Source organism: Hippoglossus hippoglossus, chromosome 21 (genome assembly GCF_009819705.1).
Source record: "Hippoglossus hippoglossus isolate fHipHip1 chromosome 21, fHipHip1.pri, whole genome shotgun sequence".
Lineage (NCBI taxonomy): Eukaryota > Metazoa > Chordata > Actinopteri > Pleuronectiformes > Pleuronectidae > Hippoglossus > Hippoglossus hippoglossus.
Genome location: NC_047171.1, coordinates 6,461,411 through 6,479,748, shown reverse-complemented (window position 1 = coordinate 6,479,748; position 18,338 = coordinate 6,461,411). Strand labels below are relative to the sequence as shown.

Sequence of the window (18,338 nt, the reverse complement as noted above, 5' to 3'; positions counted from 1 at the left end):
TTTATGCTCATGTGTATTATACAGAATGTTGGTGTTAAATGTGTGTGTGGTCCAGATATGATGAAAACTTGAAACCCAGTTGTGTTTGGAAGCTGATGGTGTGTGCACAGTATGCTCATGTATACTTGCACATTTAAATTGTAAGGTGGATATGAATGAAAGGGTGCCTGTCCATGTCAGTGAGTGCTGAAGTTTCATTAGTCAAGGCAGGAATGCTGATGAGGCGTGGCCTCACAAGCTGATAAAATCGTAAAAGCATTCTGGCTCCATGCCAGCGCACGGGTAATTATTTCTGAGAGGGAGGGAGGGGCAGGGAGGAGGCACGGGCCACTTTCTCTGCAGACAAACCCCCCAAGACTGTGTTGATCCAGCCCTAAGCCGGTTCTCTTCTGTTCTGTTTCTTTCCTTATTCTGCTCAGATCTGTTCTCTGCTTGTCTTATTCTTCTGATTCTAATCTATTCTCAAACATGCTTTTCCTGTCCTATAGAACCAATGTCCTAATATGCAGATTTGCTTATAAAATCTAAACAGGCCAGATTAATAAACAACGAGTGACTGCTCAACAGACATGAAATTAAAAATGATTGTGATTATTATGAACACACCCATATTCATAAATGTGTCCAAGTAAGATACTTGTAAAGTCTGATTTTGAACCAAGAATCAAGATGATCGAGGAATCAGCTTGTGCCAATGTGGAATGCTGAAACGTTAATGGTTACCATGGTATTGCAACTGGCAATTTCCTTGTCACAGAAGACAAGCTTTGTTACTGCTGGGTCACAAGATGGGTCACAAGACAATGTAACTCAGATTTGGTTATTTTTCCACAGAATTGGCTGCTGCATAAGTATTCACCTTTTCTATGTTATTTGTAGAGACAGCTCAGAGGGACTTTACTGGCTTTATAATACAGCTGTACCAGACTTGTTTCAGACCTCTCAGTTTTGGCGTAGGGACTAAATGCCATTTTTATCTTGTGGAATTGATCTAAACTACCTCAGATTTAAACTTGTTGCAGTATTCGTCTGCAAGTGTGTGGAACAAACTCCTTTCACATTTGAAGCATGATCTCTGGACTTTGCTTCAGGTCTACCCTGGATCACTGTCCACATCTTCGCACTGCCTCTACGTTTGACTGCAGCATACCTAACTCCTGTGTAAACCGGTAGGCTCTAAGAGGATGATTGTTCCAGAGAGTGAAGATTGGGGAAGAGGTAGGGGGTTAAACACCTCCAACACTAAACAATCTATGTAATGTATTAACTGTGGTGGGATTTTACTCCAAACTAATAATAATTCTGTGATCATATCTTGAAAGTCAAATACCTTCATTGCCTAAGATTATCTGTATTGGCATCAAGCAAAACGCTGTATTAAGTGCTAATCCCCCTGATTTTCAGATTACATCAGCGTGTTTACAGCTCTTATCTTTACTCCCACAATATCTTAGAGTCCCTCTAGGTTTTTAATCTGCTAGACTTGGAGGCACAGGGTTCCCGTATTTTCTCATAAATTCGTAGCACATTATTCATGCACTCCCCCCTAAATATCAGATTTGATCAGTGCGCTCACTGCTCTTATCTCTCCACCTCTCCATCTCTTGTCTTCTTAGCTGTATGGCTCGCCTACTGTTACATGAGATCATAGGGGGGTGTTGACCTAAAAAACAACAGTGGGTCACCAAAGGAATGATTCTGTTGGGTTCGGGTGTTCTGGCAAAACCTTTCATCACTACAAAAAAGATGATGTTGAGGCCTGCCTGCTGAAAACTGGAACCCGGCGAGGGTGACATGCACAGCTTAAGTGGATATTACTGATGCTAGCCGAGTCTGCCCGCATGCAAGGGATGGCAACATCTTTATGGATGGTTTTGATGACCCACCGATGTGGCTGGATTTCTCCTTATAGCTGTGTGACTATGACAGATGGGCCGTTGTCAATTTGATCGAGAGAGCAGGGCAGAGATCGATGCACACAGCTCTACAGTGAAGCAAGTATGCAAAATAATGTAAACATTTTGACGAATCATCATAAAACTGTGGCGGGATCAAATTAGACTGTGGTTGGTGGCCATGGTTTTGGTAATTAATGGACACTGGACCATACAAAGTGCTAAATTATTTACATTGCTAAGGGGGGGAAAGCCAGCAAACTACCCTGAGGCCCTAGGTATGTCTGTTGGTTTGTTTGGGACCATGCACCCCTGCAACAACATATCCATATAAATTAAAATGCCTTGTATATTTGTCTGTGTGAGGCTTTAATGAGGATATGACAACTAGAGGCTTTGTTGATATGCACAACCTTTGTCTTACTTTTGAATGCACTTAATAAATCATTAGCTTGAACGTAGCAGTTGACCCCAAGCAAGCCATTGTAAATGTCATCTATGAAGAAGAATATAAGACATGGGAGAGTTTAAGCCAATGTTTGTAACGATGCTTGTGTAGTGAGTCACAGTTTGCATGAGGATGATGGATTGAAATGTTGCCAGTTAACCAGTATTGACACAATTTTGCACTATTGGAACTCTTCCGACATGGAACTGTTATTTAGCCCAAGTGATTTTAAACACCGGGCTGAGATGTTTATTGCAAAGCCGTGAGCAGAAAAGATACAAAAAATAGCTACATGAACTTTTGGCCAAGAAATTTCCCCTAGTAATTATAGAATACATTGATGTGTTGTCCCAGACTTGCCTCCTAACCCTGATTGATGGTGCTCAGGGAAGATAAACACTGTGCAAAAGAGAAAATAAAACAATATAAATGCAATGTTTGCAAGTCTATTTACCATACATCTGGCCTGGGGGTCAGCCAAGTCAGTGTTACAGTAAAGTTATACAATGAATTCCAGCATGGACGGAGGGAGGAAGAGGGAGAGACAATTAAACATGATAAACAGCCACAGTTTCATGTGTAATAGTGACGGTTGAAAAGCAATTGTGTCTTGTTCTGTAACATACGAATAAAAGGTGCAGATCCAGAAATCCTGTAAAACACCTAATATATATATAATCAAACAGCTTGAACTAGTCTGACTTGGTTAATTCTCCTACCGGTTTGTTGTTTGTTTAAAAAAAAGATTAGAAATCACTGATCTTAATATACAAAGAAACTAATACACTATTTTAAATTATTTTAAATCCGTCAGTAAGTAATGTATAGGAGAGAATTTTGCTGCAGAGTTGAGTTTAGTATTGACATTGAGACTTGCAGGGATATCCAGGGACACGGAGCGCCTTACTCCATCTTACACTCTCCCTGATGGGAGTTTTTGAAAAGCACTGACAAGCACCTGACCCTGAAAGAGTGATTTAATGGAGCGCCGCCCTGAAATCTTTTGACTTATACCTTTCCTCAGGCTGTGTATGTTTTTTTTTTTGTGTGCGTGCGCGCATATGCGTGTGTTGTCCCAATATGTTGTTCAACAACCAGCTCTATGTAGTCAGCTGTCCAGTGCAGTGCTGATGTCATTAATCACAGACCCAACACGGCGGAGAAAAGGAGTGAGGAGGGAGAGAGAGAGAAAGGGCCAGGCTGGAGTTGTAATCTGTGAAAGGTACCTGAGGGAAAGCTGTGAAAGATGCATGGAGGAAAGAAATAAAAGAGATCAGGGGAGGGAGGAGAGGGAAAGGGGAGGCGGGATATACGTAAATGAGAGGCAGACAGAAGTTGGTGGCCTGGCCAGTACAGAAGACCTTTGGGGTTATCTTATAAGAAATTGATAACAATGAGCAAGTAAAAAGTTCTACTGTTTGACCAGGAGTTAATTTGTTCATGTTAAGATAGAATTTTAGAAAGTGTGACGACCCTCTCAGAGCAGGCCTCTCCCTGCAGAAGCCTGAGGGAGGAGTTTGTTCCTCAGGGACATGGTCTGGCCATAGTCTATAAGCTGGTGACATTCAGCCAGTCTCCCATTCTCCCCCATGGCTTCCACAGCATTTGGTTTTGGTTAAAATTTGATTACTACTTTCCCTTTTCTGTCTTTAAATGTACTTATTTTTATTTAAACTCATGTGCGGTCTGCCCTACTTTGTCCAGCTTTGAGCCGGCTTGTGGCAAAAGTAAGCAGACCAACGACCTTATTGTTGAATGAGAAAATTTGACAGTAAATTACAATATATGTGTAGTTACAAGTAAATGCCACCATAAACCACTTAACTTCATATAACATCTTCATTTTATATCTACTAATACTACTATTGAGGCCTGAGTATTTCTGCCTTGATTTATTCAGAGGATCATAAATTGTGGTAGTGACATTAACACTATTTTGAGAACGAGAGAGATAGATTAGGTTCACAATTCATCATCTGCTGATAGACCTGTTCACATACTTAACTTATCGATCTACCTTGGTTGTGCCCTGTGTAATAGGAAGGAGAATTCATGGTTCGGACTCACCACGTTGAATACTGTGATGGGGGGATTCTGGACCCTGATGATATTCTCAGCGATCTGGTGGAAGACAAAGACAAGGTAAGAGCCTCTGGAATTGAGTATCCTCTGTGTCCTGCTTAGAAATTGATAATGTAATCCAATAGACTATAGACTAATAGTTTTATTTCCTTTTGATTCCACCCTCTATAACATAAGCCGTTTTCAGACATGTCCTGCGTACGATCTCTGCATAATTGGATCTGGACTATTGCCAGAGTTGTTGTTTCACACATACACAACACAGGGAGGGGTTCTCTGCTCAGATGCGCTCACAACAGCAACATATTCTCCACAGGATTCAGGTGAAGGATGGTGCAGCAGGTAGAGGCAGGACAGAACGTATTAATTCCACTGTGGAGATCATGTGATTTTGTTTTTGTTCGATACCTGCGTTGACTCTTGACGTCTCCTCAGTGTCTTCTACATGTGTGACACTGCTTTTTCATCCTGAGATATTTGTTTCCTTTTGTTTTGTTTTTTCATTTTTGAGTCTGTTGCATGTTCAAAGCGCCATCAACCCCCCTACTGGCTCGCGGTGAATCTAGCGGGGGATCTCTTGCTGTGTTCTCACATCGACTTCTGCACAGAAAGTCTGCAGGCTCTCACTCTGGCATTTACGTTCACACATACCCCACCTCCGGAGAAGCAGCGGAGGAACTCTGGCGTTCAGTGCATGTCTGAAAGCAGCTACAGAAAGACTGACAATGTGGACAAGGAATTCAGTGGTTTTTATTTGACTTTAAGCTGACCACAAACAGCCATGTAACATTTATCTTCTTAATTAATGCCCGCGAACTGGAACTAAAATGTGTGAGGTTGGACTTTAATAGCCATTAATTAAAATGGCCCATTACCTGAATGATTAACGGTTTGCAGAGTACACAGACATGCATGTAGTGAAATTCTCAGCCAAGCTGCCCATAAAGAAGTGATACAAATGCCAGGCAGCTCTTACTCTCCACACAGAGCTGTAAAAATAGCCGCCTTTAAAACCTTCCTGGTGTCTCTCTTATCATGCAAATTATCCTTTTGATTTATACTTATTAATTAGTTACATAACAGTGTGTATGTAGAGGTATATGTGCTTCTACAAATGTTAGAGTGGGTATTTTGTGTGTGTGTATATGTGTGTGTGTGTGTGCTCCAGAGTATTGAGCCGCAGTGGCCCATAAGCCACTCCCTTTGATAGAATATTGCCTCGGAAGCAAAAATTCAAAGGGAGTGGTTTTAACTTGCCTGTAGCATTAGCCAGTGTCATTAGCAATTCACTTTTGGAGCCTTTGCAAACTCAATCCATATATTCTCTGTTTTTCTTATTTCCCCCCTGAGGAATGGGTCATTTTTCATTTTCCCCTTTGGAAAGTCTTGTACATTTTAATACCCTCTCATAGAGCCTGACATTATTAGAATGTGATAAATGGCCCAGATTATAAGGCCTTTTTTGAACCAATGCTTGGGACCTTATATGAATATCAAGCCCTCTCTCGGTGGCTCTGCACATTAAAACAGTATCAACATGTTTTAATGAGCCTGTGTTTTAATGTTGAACCGAATTCTTAATTTTGCGCTCCCAGCTAGTAGAAGTTGAAGAACCTGACGGCTAGGAAATGTAAAGTATGGTATATTTCTCTTCCCTCTGCTCATACTATATGCCTTTAAGGGTGTTTAAATACTGCAGAAGTTGTGGAGATTCTCTGAACTAATTAAGAAGAAAGTTGCATTTGTTGGCAATTTTTTTCAGGGCTGTAAGAGCCTTTGAAAAGAAATGAGGGGGTTAACTCTCTCCCTCTTTTATCCCTCTTTTACAGCAAAATTAGTTGGTACATGCAGTTTTTTTTCCCCAATGCGTTTAAACCCAGCTAAAAAGGCCTTTCCGATTTTGAGAGACATGTTTGACATTACAACGTACCAGAAACTGAGAAGCGCTCTCACCTCGCCTCATGCATCAGCATCTTACCTGCCAGAATAAAGAAGAAGAGGAAATTAGCAAGTTCACCCTGGTGTCATGTTCACATCACTGCTGATTGGAGCAGATTAAAACCTGTCCAAGTCATAGATATTTATACAAAAACGGACAGAGCCCTCTCTCCATACACTGCGTTCATTCCGTCTGTATTGGTGCACGTCTTCTGAGAGCTTACGGACATGGACCAAACTTCTGAACTGGAGCAGTTACACCTTAAATCATGGGGGGCAGTGTAGCCCATAGTTCAAACGAAACCACCATAAGACATAAGGAAGAAACTACAACAATGGTGGAACTTTTTGTGAGGAGAGAGAGAGACTGCGTTATAAACTACAGGATCTATATGATGTCCCTTCGCCTGCGCAAAAGGACAAACAGCTGCTTTTGCCTCCTTCGTAAGAGGAACCTAATTACAACCCTCTTCACCGTCAACATGTTTGTTGTTGTTGTCAGAAACTGTTGACTCACTACTGCCCCCTAGTGGATGTATTGCTTATCAAAAGGACGCATGGAGGTATGCAGGTAGTAATGGTTACATCATTTGAAATGGAAACAACTCTCTTTGTATGTAAAGGCAGCATAAATGAGCCTGAAGAGTGTTTCTGCCTTGACACAGTTAACACAGATGTGCTGTAGACAAGTGACGGGTTAGGAGTATCTATACAGTGGAGAAATTCCCACATGACATTTTACAAGATGAGTTTGTCTGATGAGCTCTCATGTCTCGAATTTGTGGGGGGGGGGGGGGGGGGGTACATGACACACTAAGCCTCAGCCCAGGGGCCATATGACTCGGTGACAGGAGCAATAACAGAGTCAGCAGACCAGCGCCTGATTTAGGAGATTGCTATTATGAGAGCCTGTTGCCATGGTTTTGTAGAGATTCAGAGTGCAGCGTGCTACTGGTCCAACAGTTGGCCAGTTGCCACTCGCCCTGCGCTACTGTGAACTTGTTTGTAGCTTCTTTTTTTTTTATGTGGAGGTGTTGCAGTCTGATATCCCACTCATGATCAGACACTGTAGCACGGGGAGTGAAAAAAGATAACAGAGAATTGATCAGATAGGATAAGACCAAGGTTGTGCCCAAAATCAATCCCTATTGCAAAAATAGTGCAATACATTTTCCCCTTTGCCATTTTCAGTGTACAAATTCTGAGTGTGCTTTTTATCCACAGTGAAGTGCCCATAGCCTGTGCGCTGCTTTGTGCTTACAATCCCACAATCTTATCTGGTATATTATCACCCTAACCCAGCAAATGTAGCATTCATTTCAATCCGTGTTCCTGGCAGCCTGATAAACGAAAGTCCAACTTAACTCTACGCTTCTTCGCAAGTCTGGTTTGGTGTTTATCTACTCCTGAGGAAAATATGTGTCTGAAAGATGCTGAGCGGAGCTGACCGCAACTGACCAATTTTGTCAGCCCATTGTGAACAGGATTCAGGAAGTATTTGTTTATTATGTGATGAAAAAAGGAGAGAAGTATATCAGTCTAGCTGGAAGTGAAATGGTGAGATAAGCTCTGAATCATTAGAGTAGATGTGTTAGTTAAAGCTTGTTTTGTTTTGTTCAAGGCTCGAGGTATAATGACTGTAAAGTGTTTGTAATGATACATACTTTAATTGGTGATTGGTATTTCTCAAATATGTCCCGAACTCTTATATTCATAATATAATTAAGTTATATCCTTCCTCTATATTTGTTAACGTCCTATGAATTCAGTGAAGCTGTACTTGACCAATCTTTGGAGCAGAAAAAACAAAACAAACAGCACAGGCATACTACAAAATACACATTTTCATCCTGGGATCAAATACAGTGCCATAAACTAATTCCCCCAAAACCCACACATATGGTGAGACACACACATATAGAGAAATAAACCTTACAGAATGATATCTAGCAATACACACTTCTGAGCAGCAGAGATTGCATATGAAATGAGAGTTGAAATATTCATTGGATTCTGAGGCAAGGCTCTCATAGTATTACTGAGCGGAATAAATGGCTTCTAATCCCAGATGAGTGTTTTACTGAAGGCAGACTTACTCTGCCTGGCTTTAGGTTTATAACCACAAAGAAAAACAGAGACGATTTTTTCAGGTCTCCCCAAGACGGAGGTCAAAAATACATTTTCAAAAATCCATGGCTGAAATATTCTCCAGTGATGTATTTGGAGAGAGTGCTCAAATTTATGAACTAGCATTGGTCGCAAACAGCTTTTTAGTGCTATGGCAGCAAACAGAAGCACAGCAAGTTTAACTATCACTGACAGTACAGACTGTGGTCACATCCATACGGCTACGTTTTGAAATGACGAGTGCTTTAGCTCCATATCGGTAATAATCCTCATCTATACTAATACACCTGAAAACACGTTAGATGTGACCATTCACAGGAAGCCGATTGCCTACTCTGCATTTTGTTGCTTAGTCACAGTTACTATGGCAAAATCGATTGGCCGGCTGCCCCCTGCTGCTTGGAGAAACACTGCACTTGGACTCAAAGATGAACTAATTCGATTTTGGTGCCTGGAGATCAAAGGTCAAGGCCACAGTGACCTCACGTTCCTGTGAATGTGACATCAGGATTTACATTAAATCTGACACAATTCACTTTGACTCATGGAAGACCTGATTAGAATTTGATGGCCAAAGGTCAGAGGTCACCGTGGCCCTCATAAACACATGTTTAGCTTTGTGAACGTATTATCCCAGGAACACCCCGAGGTAATTCTTTCAAATGTGGCACAAACCTGGACTCGCTGATTAACTGATTAGATTTCACTGGTTAAATGTCAAGGTTACGGCGGCTTCATGAAACATGTTCCTGGCCTCTTGAATGTGTTTTCTCAAGACTGCTTGAGGGAATCTCTTAAATTTTTGATCAGTTGCCACTTGGACTCAAAGATTAAGTGATTACATTTTAGAGGTCAAAGGTCATAGTGAACCCATATGAATCTGGGGAAAGAAAGATTATGTAGAAATATGTACCAGAAATTGCACTGGTTTGCAGAGGCGTACAACCGCAGTGCGGTAACTTTTTCTCACAGCAAAAGAAACATCATGTTTGAACAAATCACTACTGTTGACTTTGAGTGTGGGGGGATAGTTTGCCTGCATCCCCCAGATCTATAAATCTGCCCCTGCTCTGAGCGACCTGAGACTGAAACTATATTTCTGAAACAACAGTTTAGATTGAATTTATGGAGGAACCCATTACAATCAGTTAGCTAATGGTTATTTTAATCATTTACTCATGTTTGTATAATTTAGTTAGATCTGTGTGTGGGCTCCTTTTATGCAGCTACGATAAATAGGAAAATCTATTTTCTTAATTTCTTCAGTAACGAGAGCAGGACCCATAATGTTGGAGCTCATCAATAAGACGTTTAATAATTTATCCCTGGGCCCCATTTATTATTGGGTTTTGTTACTGAGAGCTGACACTTAAATGTTGCATCTGTTATTTAAAAATGTTATGTCTTGAAGCAAAGTGATGCTCAAATACCAACATTCTGGACTGAACATTTTGGGAAGCAGACTTACGATCATGTTCCCTTCTAATGAAACGATTCACATAAATTTCGTCTGCTGATTTTCAGACACCTTGTGTGGGAAAGCGATTACTTGGCCCGGACATATTCAGCTTGGCTTAACTTGGAAACCACCACCCACACACCCTCACCCAACCCTCACCCTTTTCTCCATTACCCTAATGTCTCTCTTCTCAAGCCCTCTCACAGCTTTGTGCCATAGAAACGGAAAAGTAAGCATGAAATATAGATTGCCATCAGCATTTTGTGTGTAGCTGGACGTGTAATTCCTAATGTGTTTTTCCTGTGTTGTGAAGCAGCATTACGGAGAGCAGGGTTTGTGAAGAGGGTTAAGTGGTAATGAAGAGAGGGGGAGACACACAGACGCCTTGTATGATATGGATGTCTGTACTTGGACATTAATATCACAAACACACATAGACACACAGCAGGATTCCCTTTGCACACATCAGTGATAAACATAAATATTCTCCATCAAGCATGCACAGACATGATCACAGCAGGCATCCATTTACAGTATCTAACAGTTACACCCGGAGCATTCTCTGACTTCATTAGTATGAGCATTATGTATAATATTATTGATCAATGTAGAGGAGACTAATTAGAAATCTACAATCAGTCAAACAATGGAACTGCTGTAGTTTTTCTTTTCCACACACACACACACACATTGTGTCTGATTGAAAATACAGACACGATGCGATTAGATATCATTCCCATAAGATAGTTTAACCATAATAGAAACAGATATTTTCAAAGCCTCCATGGAAATACTAATGGAACACAGGCTAGTTTGGAAGTAGGACGGTTCTCGATGAACTGAGCTTTGATCGGGGGTGATTGTGCCAATCTTAATTAGTACATTGATAGCTGGACACACACACACACATGCTTACAGAAACTTGCTCGTGGTTTGATTATATTGCATCCTTTTTAGGAAAGAAATACCTCAGCTAGCCTTCACCAGGACATCCTATTGGCTCCTTCTTCTGCCAAATATTACATGTGTAGTATTAACATGTACAACAGAAGATATACAATGGATTAAGATGAAGATGGATCCCCACAAGAAAATGTCCTCTTCTTAAACCCAGAGATCAGGTATCAGAGTCAGTGTGTACTGCTGAGACAGTATGTTCAGTCTTGGAAACCTTCTTCTATCCTCCCCCTGATCAACATTTAAATAACCTTACAACCGATAGCTTTATTAGGTAAGAAACATGAGAGTGCTGTCGTGAACATCAGAAGAAATAAAATGGCTTGGAAGATCCTCAGTGTTCTGGAGGTTCTCCAATGGGCACCTCCTCAGAGAAAATGGATTTAATTTAGGTAATTTGCCAGAGAACTGTTTGTAAGTTGCCTGGTAAATACGCTTTGAATTGATCAAACTTGATGCATGTCTGGCGATTATACTGTCTGTCTGGCTGATGAGACGAAACAACCTTAAATGGCCTGACTTGGAGACGTTGAGATGGACAGTTGGTGGACACAAGCCAACAGGATTGTTATTTCCCCCCATGTGGTAGGTATTGAGTCAGCCAAAACAAATTTGCAGAAGAAGACAGTCAGGCCAACAGTTGTTCTCTCAGTTATATTCATATTTATTCAACGCTTTGGTTTTCTCCTTTTCTTTAAAAGTCTTTTTTGTTCTTTTTCTTTTTGTTTTCTTAACCCACATTGCCAAGGAGGTTGACTGGCAATCCTACTGACAGTTGTGTTGTGAATAGTGTCAAATGTGAGATGGATTAAAAATGTATAAGGGTGATTTAGTTTGTATATTTATGAAAGAGGAGACTATAGATTTAGGAGGTGATGAAGAAACTCAACATGCGTCAGGCCATAGTGTGATGATGTCGCACCAGATTGTCAAACTGAACTAACTCAGCCCAGAAAGTGTCTTTGGCTGTGCTGAGGAAGTGTCTGAGAAAATGAAATGCAACCTGGGTGGAATCTTGCTGGCTCTAAAACCCTGTCCACACTAATGCGGATATTTACAAAACAAACTTTTCCCTCTGCTTTTGAGCCTCTTGTCCACACGTAAAAGTTGTAAGTCCGATTTTGCAGATTTTCAAAAACTCTGGTTTCTCTGTATCTGTGTGCTCGTCTGAACAGAGATATTTTGTAAAATGAGGACTGACCAGAGGGGAAAAATATCCGTTCCAAAAAATATCCGCAGCAGTTTAGACACGGCATTAATGAAGTTAAGTTCTTCCTTGTGTCTCTTTCCTCATTTGAATGTTTTACTCTAGCTCTTATTTTAATTATTGGTTGGAGATGAGCCAAACATTAGTATTGGCCATGTCTGAAAATCTATTATTAGTTTAGATTTTTAGTATTTAGATAAACATCTATTTTCCTCTTCTCACAAATCTAATCCGCAAAAAATGATTTATGTGCTGGTAAAATCTGAATAATTACAGTAATTAAAGGTCACAACAATACCACAATCATTAACAAAATATCCAAACCTCTGATAATGAGGGAATTATTCAGAGCAGGTTTCCAGTTATCAGCCGGCCCTTCCTTCCCGTCTGTGGTCTCTCACTCCACAGTTCTGTTTGGTCATGATCGTGAATTCTGATCAGTTGTAAATAACACAGGCTGCTGCTGTTAACAGATACAGCTCTTGTCAAACTTGTTCACTTATGTCTGTCTTTCCGTCGAAGTGCTGTCGTTGTAACTTATCGCCTGCAAGTATGAAGACGTTCGTGATCGTTCTTGATACAGATTAATCAATTAAGGGCTTTTAAAAACGTTCATTTAGCAGCTATGAGTGAGAAATGATTATGTGCGGTTGCAGCATCATTTGTTCAGACACACACATGCAAAAGTAATTTGGCCAAATTAATGTACGTGCTGCATCATTTACTGATTGATCGCCATCATCACTGATTGTGTGATCTTGTAATAGCATTTAAAATGGAGCGGGTAAGTAACGGTCCAGCAATTCATCCTTACTGATTGTTTGAAATTAACTTTTTATATGACGATTAAACAGATTTTTTTTATATAGTTTAGGTTTTTTATAGTTGGTGAGTTGGTATCTTATTGTACCTCTATGCATGTATGCTTTTAATATGTATTTAGTTAGTAGGATGGATTTGAAAATTCATGTAAATTGGTAGAGTTGTTTTTACGTTATCCTTCTAACAAACAAACAGACACTGTTGGTGTGTCGACCGTGTAGTTGGAGCAGACTGTGTAAATTCAGTGCAAAACAACACTCACCCTAAGAACTACAGATTCTTTCAGCCAACTACTACAAGTCAATCAGTGTGATTGAGATGTAATTCACAGGTGACATTGGGTTTGAAGATCTCCTCCTCAACCTCACATTCAGCTTTCCCACCGCTGTACATGTCTGCCCTCTGTTGCTCCCTCCTCCCCCATCTCCCTTTTCTCCTTTTCCCATTCCATCTCTTTTCCTTTTTTCTCTCACCAGCTTAGCTCTGTCATTTAAAGGAAGAAAACACCAGCCAGTCAGAATGAGGCAATTATGACCCTGCTGGAAGGGTTATTATGCATAATGCCCCATAATCCTCCTTTACAGTTTTCATCATAAATGACATGTACATTAAGCCAGTGCAGCGTATACATGCCGACACTAACTTCACTTGCTTTCGCCCCGGTTTCGAAAATCACACACACGCACACACACACAAACACAAAGCCGCATTAAAGTATTGATTCATAAAGATGATGCAGTTGCAATGTGATTATTCATAGCTGCCTATTCTGGTGTGACAAGATAATGACGACAATAGACTCCAGACAGACGGGCAGCATTTGAAGTATTTGATTGGATTTTTATGCACGCCATGCTGTGTAAGTTACATGCTTGAGCATTAAGGTAGTTGATGATAAGGCTGTCTTTGCATTTTGTGTGTCTGTGTACGGGGTTGTTGGTTAACTTGTCAACATTGATTGAACCGTGACCTAGATCAAAACAATGAGCCTTGAAAGGGATTAGAAAAAGACATGCAGAGATATCGAGAAGCTGCAATTTGTGTGGGTGGCCTCTGACACAGTCCGTGTTTAATCACAGCGTTTTAATCCCAGGCAATTTAACAAACCCCCCCCCCCGACACTTAAATGAAGCAGACAGGCATCCAGCAAATCTCATTGTTCACCTTAACCTATGTTGTAAGCCTAATAATCATATTAGTGTTGTGTTTTAATAGATTATGATTCTTTTTTTGTAGCTATGCCAGCACCATTAAGTCTTGCTGGCTTTGTTTTCCTGCACAGTAGTGGCTGAGCAGTTTTTAATTCGAGTTTTATTAAAGAATAAATTCTGCATTTCCATTTCCCAGTGCAAGAACAGTCATATTATTATGTATTTATTTAGGCTCGACCGCGGACTCAGTCCATCGAATGAAAGCTTAGCTTTTCAAGCTCCACTGTAGCTTTCTGTTGATATGTTACTCGACCTGCACATTTTCTGTGCCACATTATAGGTGGGATTTTCTCAACCAATGGAAAAACACATCAGTCACTTGCATGGTCCAAGGTGTCTGGTGTAATGGTGCTTGTGTTCGTACTCGACCTTGTGTCTAAACAAAAGCTTCACACAGAAATCAGTTATAAAAGTCAGCTGGGGTGAAGGAGAAGAACATTATTGTTTCACTTGCATGCTGCATTTAAAAAAAAATGTTTGTCTCAAACGTTTAACATTAACAAAGATACTGTGCATTGTCAAAACATTTTTTTTCCCGGCTGCCCTGCAGTTTTTTATTTTTTTTAACCATTTTTCAATCATTTTTATCGATCTATCTTTAAGGTCAACCAAGTTCAGACATGCCTTTATTTTCAAGTGTGATGTCAGTTTGCATGGTTTAAGCGAATGAACAGAAAAGACAAATATTCACACTGACGTGTTTCACACACATGCACACACACGTACACACACACACACACACACACACACACACACACACACACACACACACACACACACACACACACACACACACACACACACACACACACACACACACACACACACTGCATGGTCACGTAATACTAACACTTCTGTAGCCACCTTTGACCCCTCAGCCCTACATGTGAAGTGGCCAAGTGGTGGGAATAATATTTACCTTCCACAAAAGAAAGCACTGCAGCTTATTGCTTTCACACATGGCACTGGTTTCATTTGCTGGGTATCTTGGTGTGTGTATATAAACACATGCACAAATGTAATATAGGTGGGATATATACTAGAGAGGTTTTTCTTTGTTTGGTTATTTACATAATATGTCATATCTTTTTTGCACAATACCAACTTGTATCCACAAGCTAAATTATCTCATTAGCTGTAGTGAAACCCAGAGTAAGTGACTGGTGAGAATGGCAAGTGAGGGTAAGCCTGCAAACATGTGGAATAACCACAGTCAGTGTGTTTGGCACATGTTTTCTGAAATGATCTAAAAGTGCCATTGTGCTCGTCAGAAGTTGTATTCAGGACTGACTCTGAGGTCAGGAACAACTAAATGCACAAAACTCCAGCAATAACTGCAGATCACTTTCACAGTTTCAGATTGTAAGCTGCAATCAGCAATTACACAAGCCAAGTAAACAGCCCATTTCAAACAAGTAGACAGAGCTAAATGTTCTGTGTGTGTACGTGTGTATGCACTGAATGTGTGCGTATTGTTCTATTTGCCAGTTGTTTCACACACCACCACGTTTAAATGTGAGTACTTGCTCTTCATAGTCCTTCAAAAGGGTACAGGAGCCATAAAACCTGCCTATCCGTTTTAGATGTGACTCAGATATCATGTCTTTGCCATGTTCCTTATGTAGCCTGACATTTTTCATTACATATAATTAGCATATGTGTTAGTCCTCACTGATGGGTTGTCTGTGTGTGTGAGCAGGTGTATGTGGTAGTCCTTGAGAAGGGTAGAGGGACCATAAACCTTCTCTTTAGGAGCTGAGATCTCAGCTATTAGCCGAATTGTGAATTATATTTGATGAGGCTATGGCCTCATTGTTAAATTGCGGTACACTGGCACATATATCAGTCTACGTTGACAGTCAACATTAACAGAGCACCCTGTACTATATGTGCATACTGTATGTATGTGTCAGCTTTTAGTGATATGACTGACTGACCAGGTTATATCTCCTGCAGTGATTTACAGTGTCATTGAGCCTATATGATGAAGAGTCTCCTTTCTGTTTTTGATTGGGTAAAAGGGTATATGTTCATGATTAGGGTTTTTGGTCCTAAATCTTATTTATCCATAAACCTTAATGGAGACTGCACTCTGTGTCTGTGAGTGTCCTGATGAGCTTTTATGTGTGTGTGTGCTTTCAGTGAAATATCTGTCAAAATGCTGCTGACACTCACCACCTCCATGCTTATATGTTTCCTTTACCTGCACACACACACATCGAACCACATACCTCATCAAGAACACAAGGACTTCAACCGTAACCCTTAATGCTGCCTCGCCTCATATGCTGCACTTGATCACACACACAGATGGGTTATACAATATTACTCGTGTGGCACATTTTGAATAGGTCTGTAATGTTCCATTAGTTTGATTGCTTACAACCCGTTACACATGACGGGTAGAAACAATAAAATCCGAATACACAAAACTCACTTAGATGGCTTTTTTTATGTGCTAATTTAATGGTTTAATTTTAATATTGTTCATTTACGACAAGCGTTGTGAGTGGATGGTTTCACTTAGACAGATACACACGGAGATGAAACTCCACACATAAATATACTTGTGCTTACACACACGTACATGTTTGCTTGTCAAAAGCAGTGGAGTGGAATAATGGACGAGGCGATGGAGTAGTGGGCAGATTTTATCATTCACACTCTCTTAACCACCAGCCATCTGCTAAATGCACGCTTTCTTGTCTCTGTGTCTGTGGGAGTGTGTGTACATGTGTGCGGAAAACACACGTACGCATATGAATGGATCAGTGAAGAACTTTGAAGGCTTGGACGATCACTCATTTTGTTAAACTGGCTGATTTACCTCATCCGTGAAGTTTAATTCATACAGAACTGTGTATTTTGCCTAAATAATACACAAACTAAGACACAAAGAGGTGCATGGTGTGTACCTGCAGAATGTTAATAACAATGACCCATACATACCAGTGTAAATGCTTGTTGAAATGTGTATAGAACCTTTAGCTGTAAAGTTAGTATATTGATGTGTGCTATTGATGTAGTGATGTATATTTCCTTTCCTTTTACTTTTGGAGTAAATGTGCTTATATCTGAAAATCGTTACTTACAATGTGAATGTAAAAATATCAAATATAACCTAAAGATTGCAGTGCGCTATGATGGCCTGAAACATTACAGTGAACGGATGTTCTAAGATACATGGGGCTTGAGTTTTTCCAATTAAAGGCATTTTTTTGCTAAAGGTCAGCCAGGCTCAGCTCATGTATCATTATCGGTGTGTTACGTGGAGAGGGTTCTCATTAGGACAGGATAAAGAGGAGACAACAGGGAGATCTCAGACATAATGAACCTAAATGCTCTCTCTCACCTTCACCCCATCCCTCTGTTCTACCCATCTGCCAGCTCGACTCTTCCCCTTTATAACAGTTATCCTCTGTGCACTCCCTCCCGCTCTCCTCCCTTCATACTGTCTACTCTGTCCTGTTTTTTTGTGTGGCGCCTTTTAGTCTGTCAACTGCTTGCCCGCCCTTTACACTGTCCATGATTTTTGCCTTTCACATATCCAGAACCAAGCAGGAGATGATCTGAATCTGAAGCTTCACAACATAGGGATTATGTCCAAGTGGTGCAAGTGACGTACAATTTTGACTGTGGAAAGCACCGTTTTCGTTTGTTTACAGCACATATACTCCGTTGCCTCCAGAAAATGTCGACAGCAAATAAACATTTGCGTTCTCACATATAGCCCCTCCAAATTGCAGGAAAAAATCGAACATTACCTATAATAAGGTATATAATATAATAACTATTCACAATGTACCCAAATACACTCCTTTCCTCATATTTTCCCAACTAACGTTAATCCTTTTTTCCTGTCCACTCTTATATATTTGTTTTTTATCTTCCTAGTCATAGCTTCTCTCACTTCTCTCACTCTTTTCATTGAACGCCATTCGTCAGTAATGCGTTGGCCTCCCCCTCCTTCATTCCTCTCACCCCATTTCCTCACCTTCACCACTTACCTCTTTCTTTCCCACTTTCCTCTAATGAATCTGGTAATTTTGGAGTCACACCTTAGCTTGCAAGCATGTGTGCGGGCCTGAGCCCTTCATTTGTCAAAGGCGCATACAGATTTGATCCAGACCCGATACATATGTTGACCCTTACCCAGCAACCAATGGGGGTTAATTGAGTAATGGCGATTGCG

The 18,338-nt window shown here is 40.5% G+C and overlaps 1 protein-coding gene across 5 annotated transcripts in view; it reads left to right on the top strand.

The window, feature by feature from the left end:
• Nucleotides 1-18,338, top strand: part of LOC117754722 (partitioning defective 3 homolog B-like) — a 194,088-nt gene that overhangs the window by 8,118 nt on the left and 167,632 nt on the right. For all 5 annotated transcript variants that reach the window (XM_034573866.1, XM_034573864.1, XM_034573867.1 and 2 more), the window contains exon 3: nt 4,384-4,485. In XM_034573866.1, the coding sequence (XP_034429757.1) occupies nt 4,384-4,485 (102 nt within the window). The remainder of the gene's footprint in view (nt 1-4,383; nt 4,486-18,338) is intronic.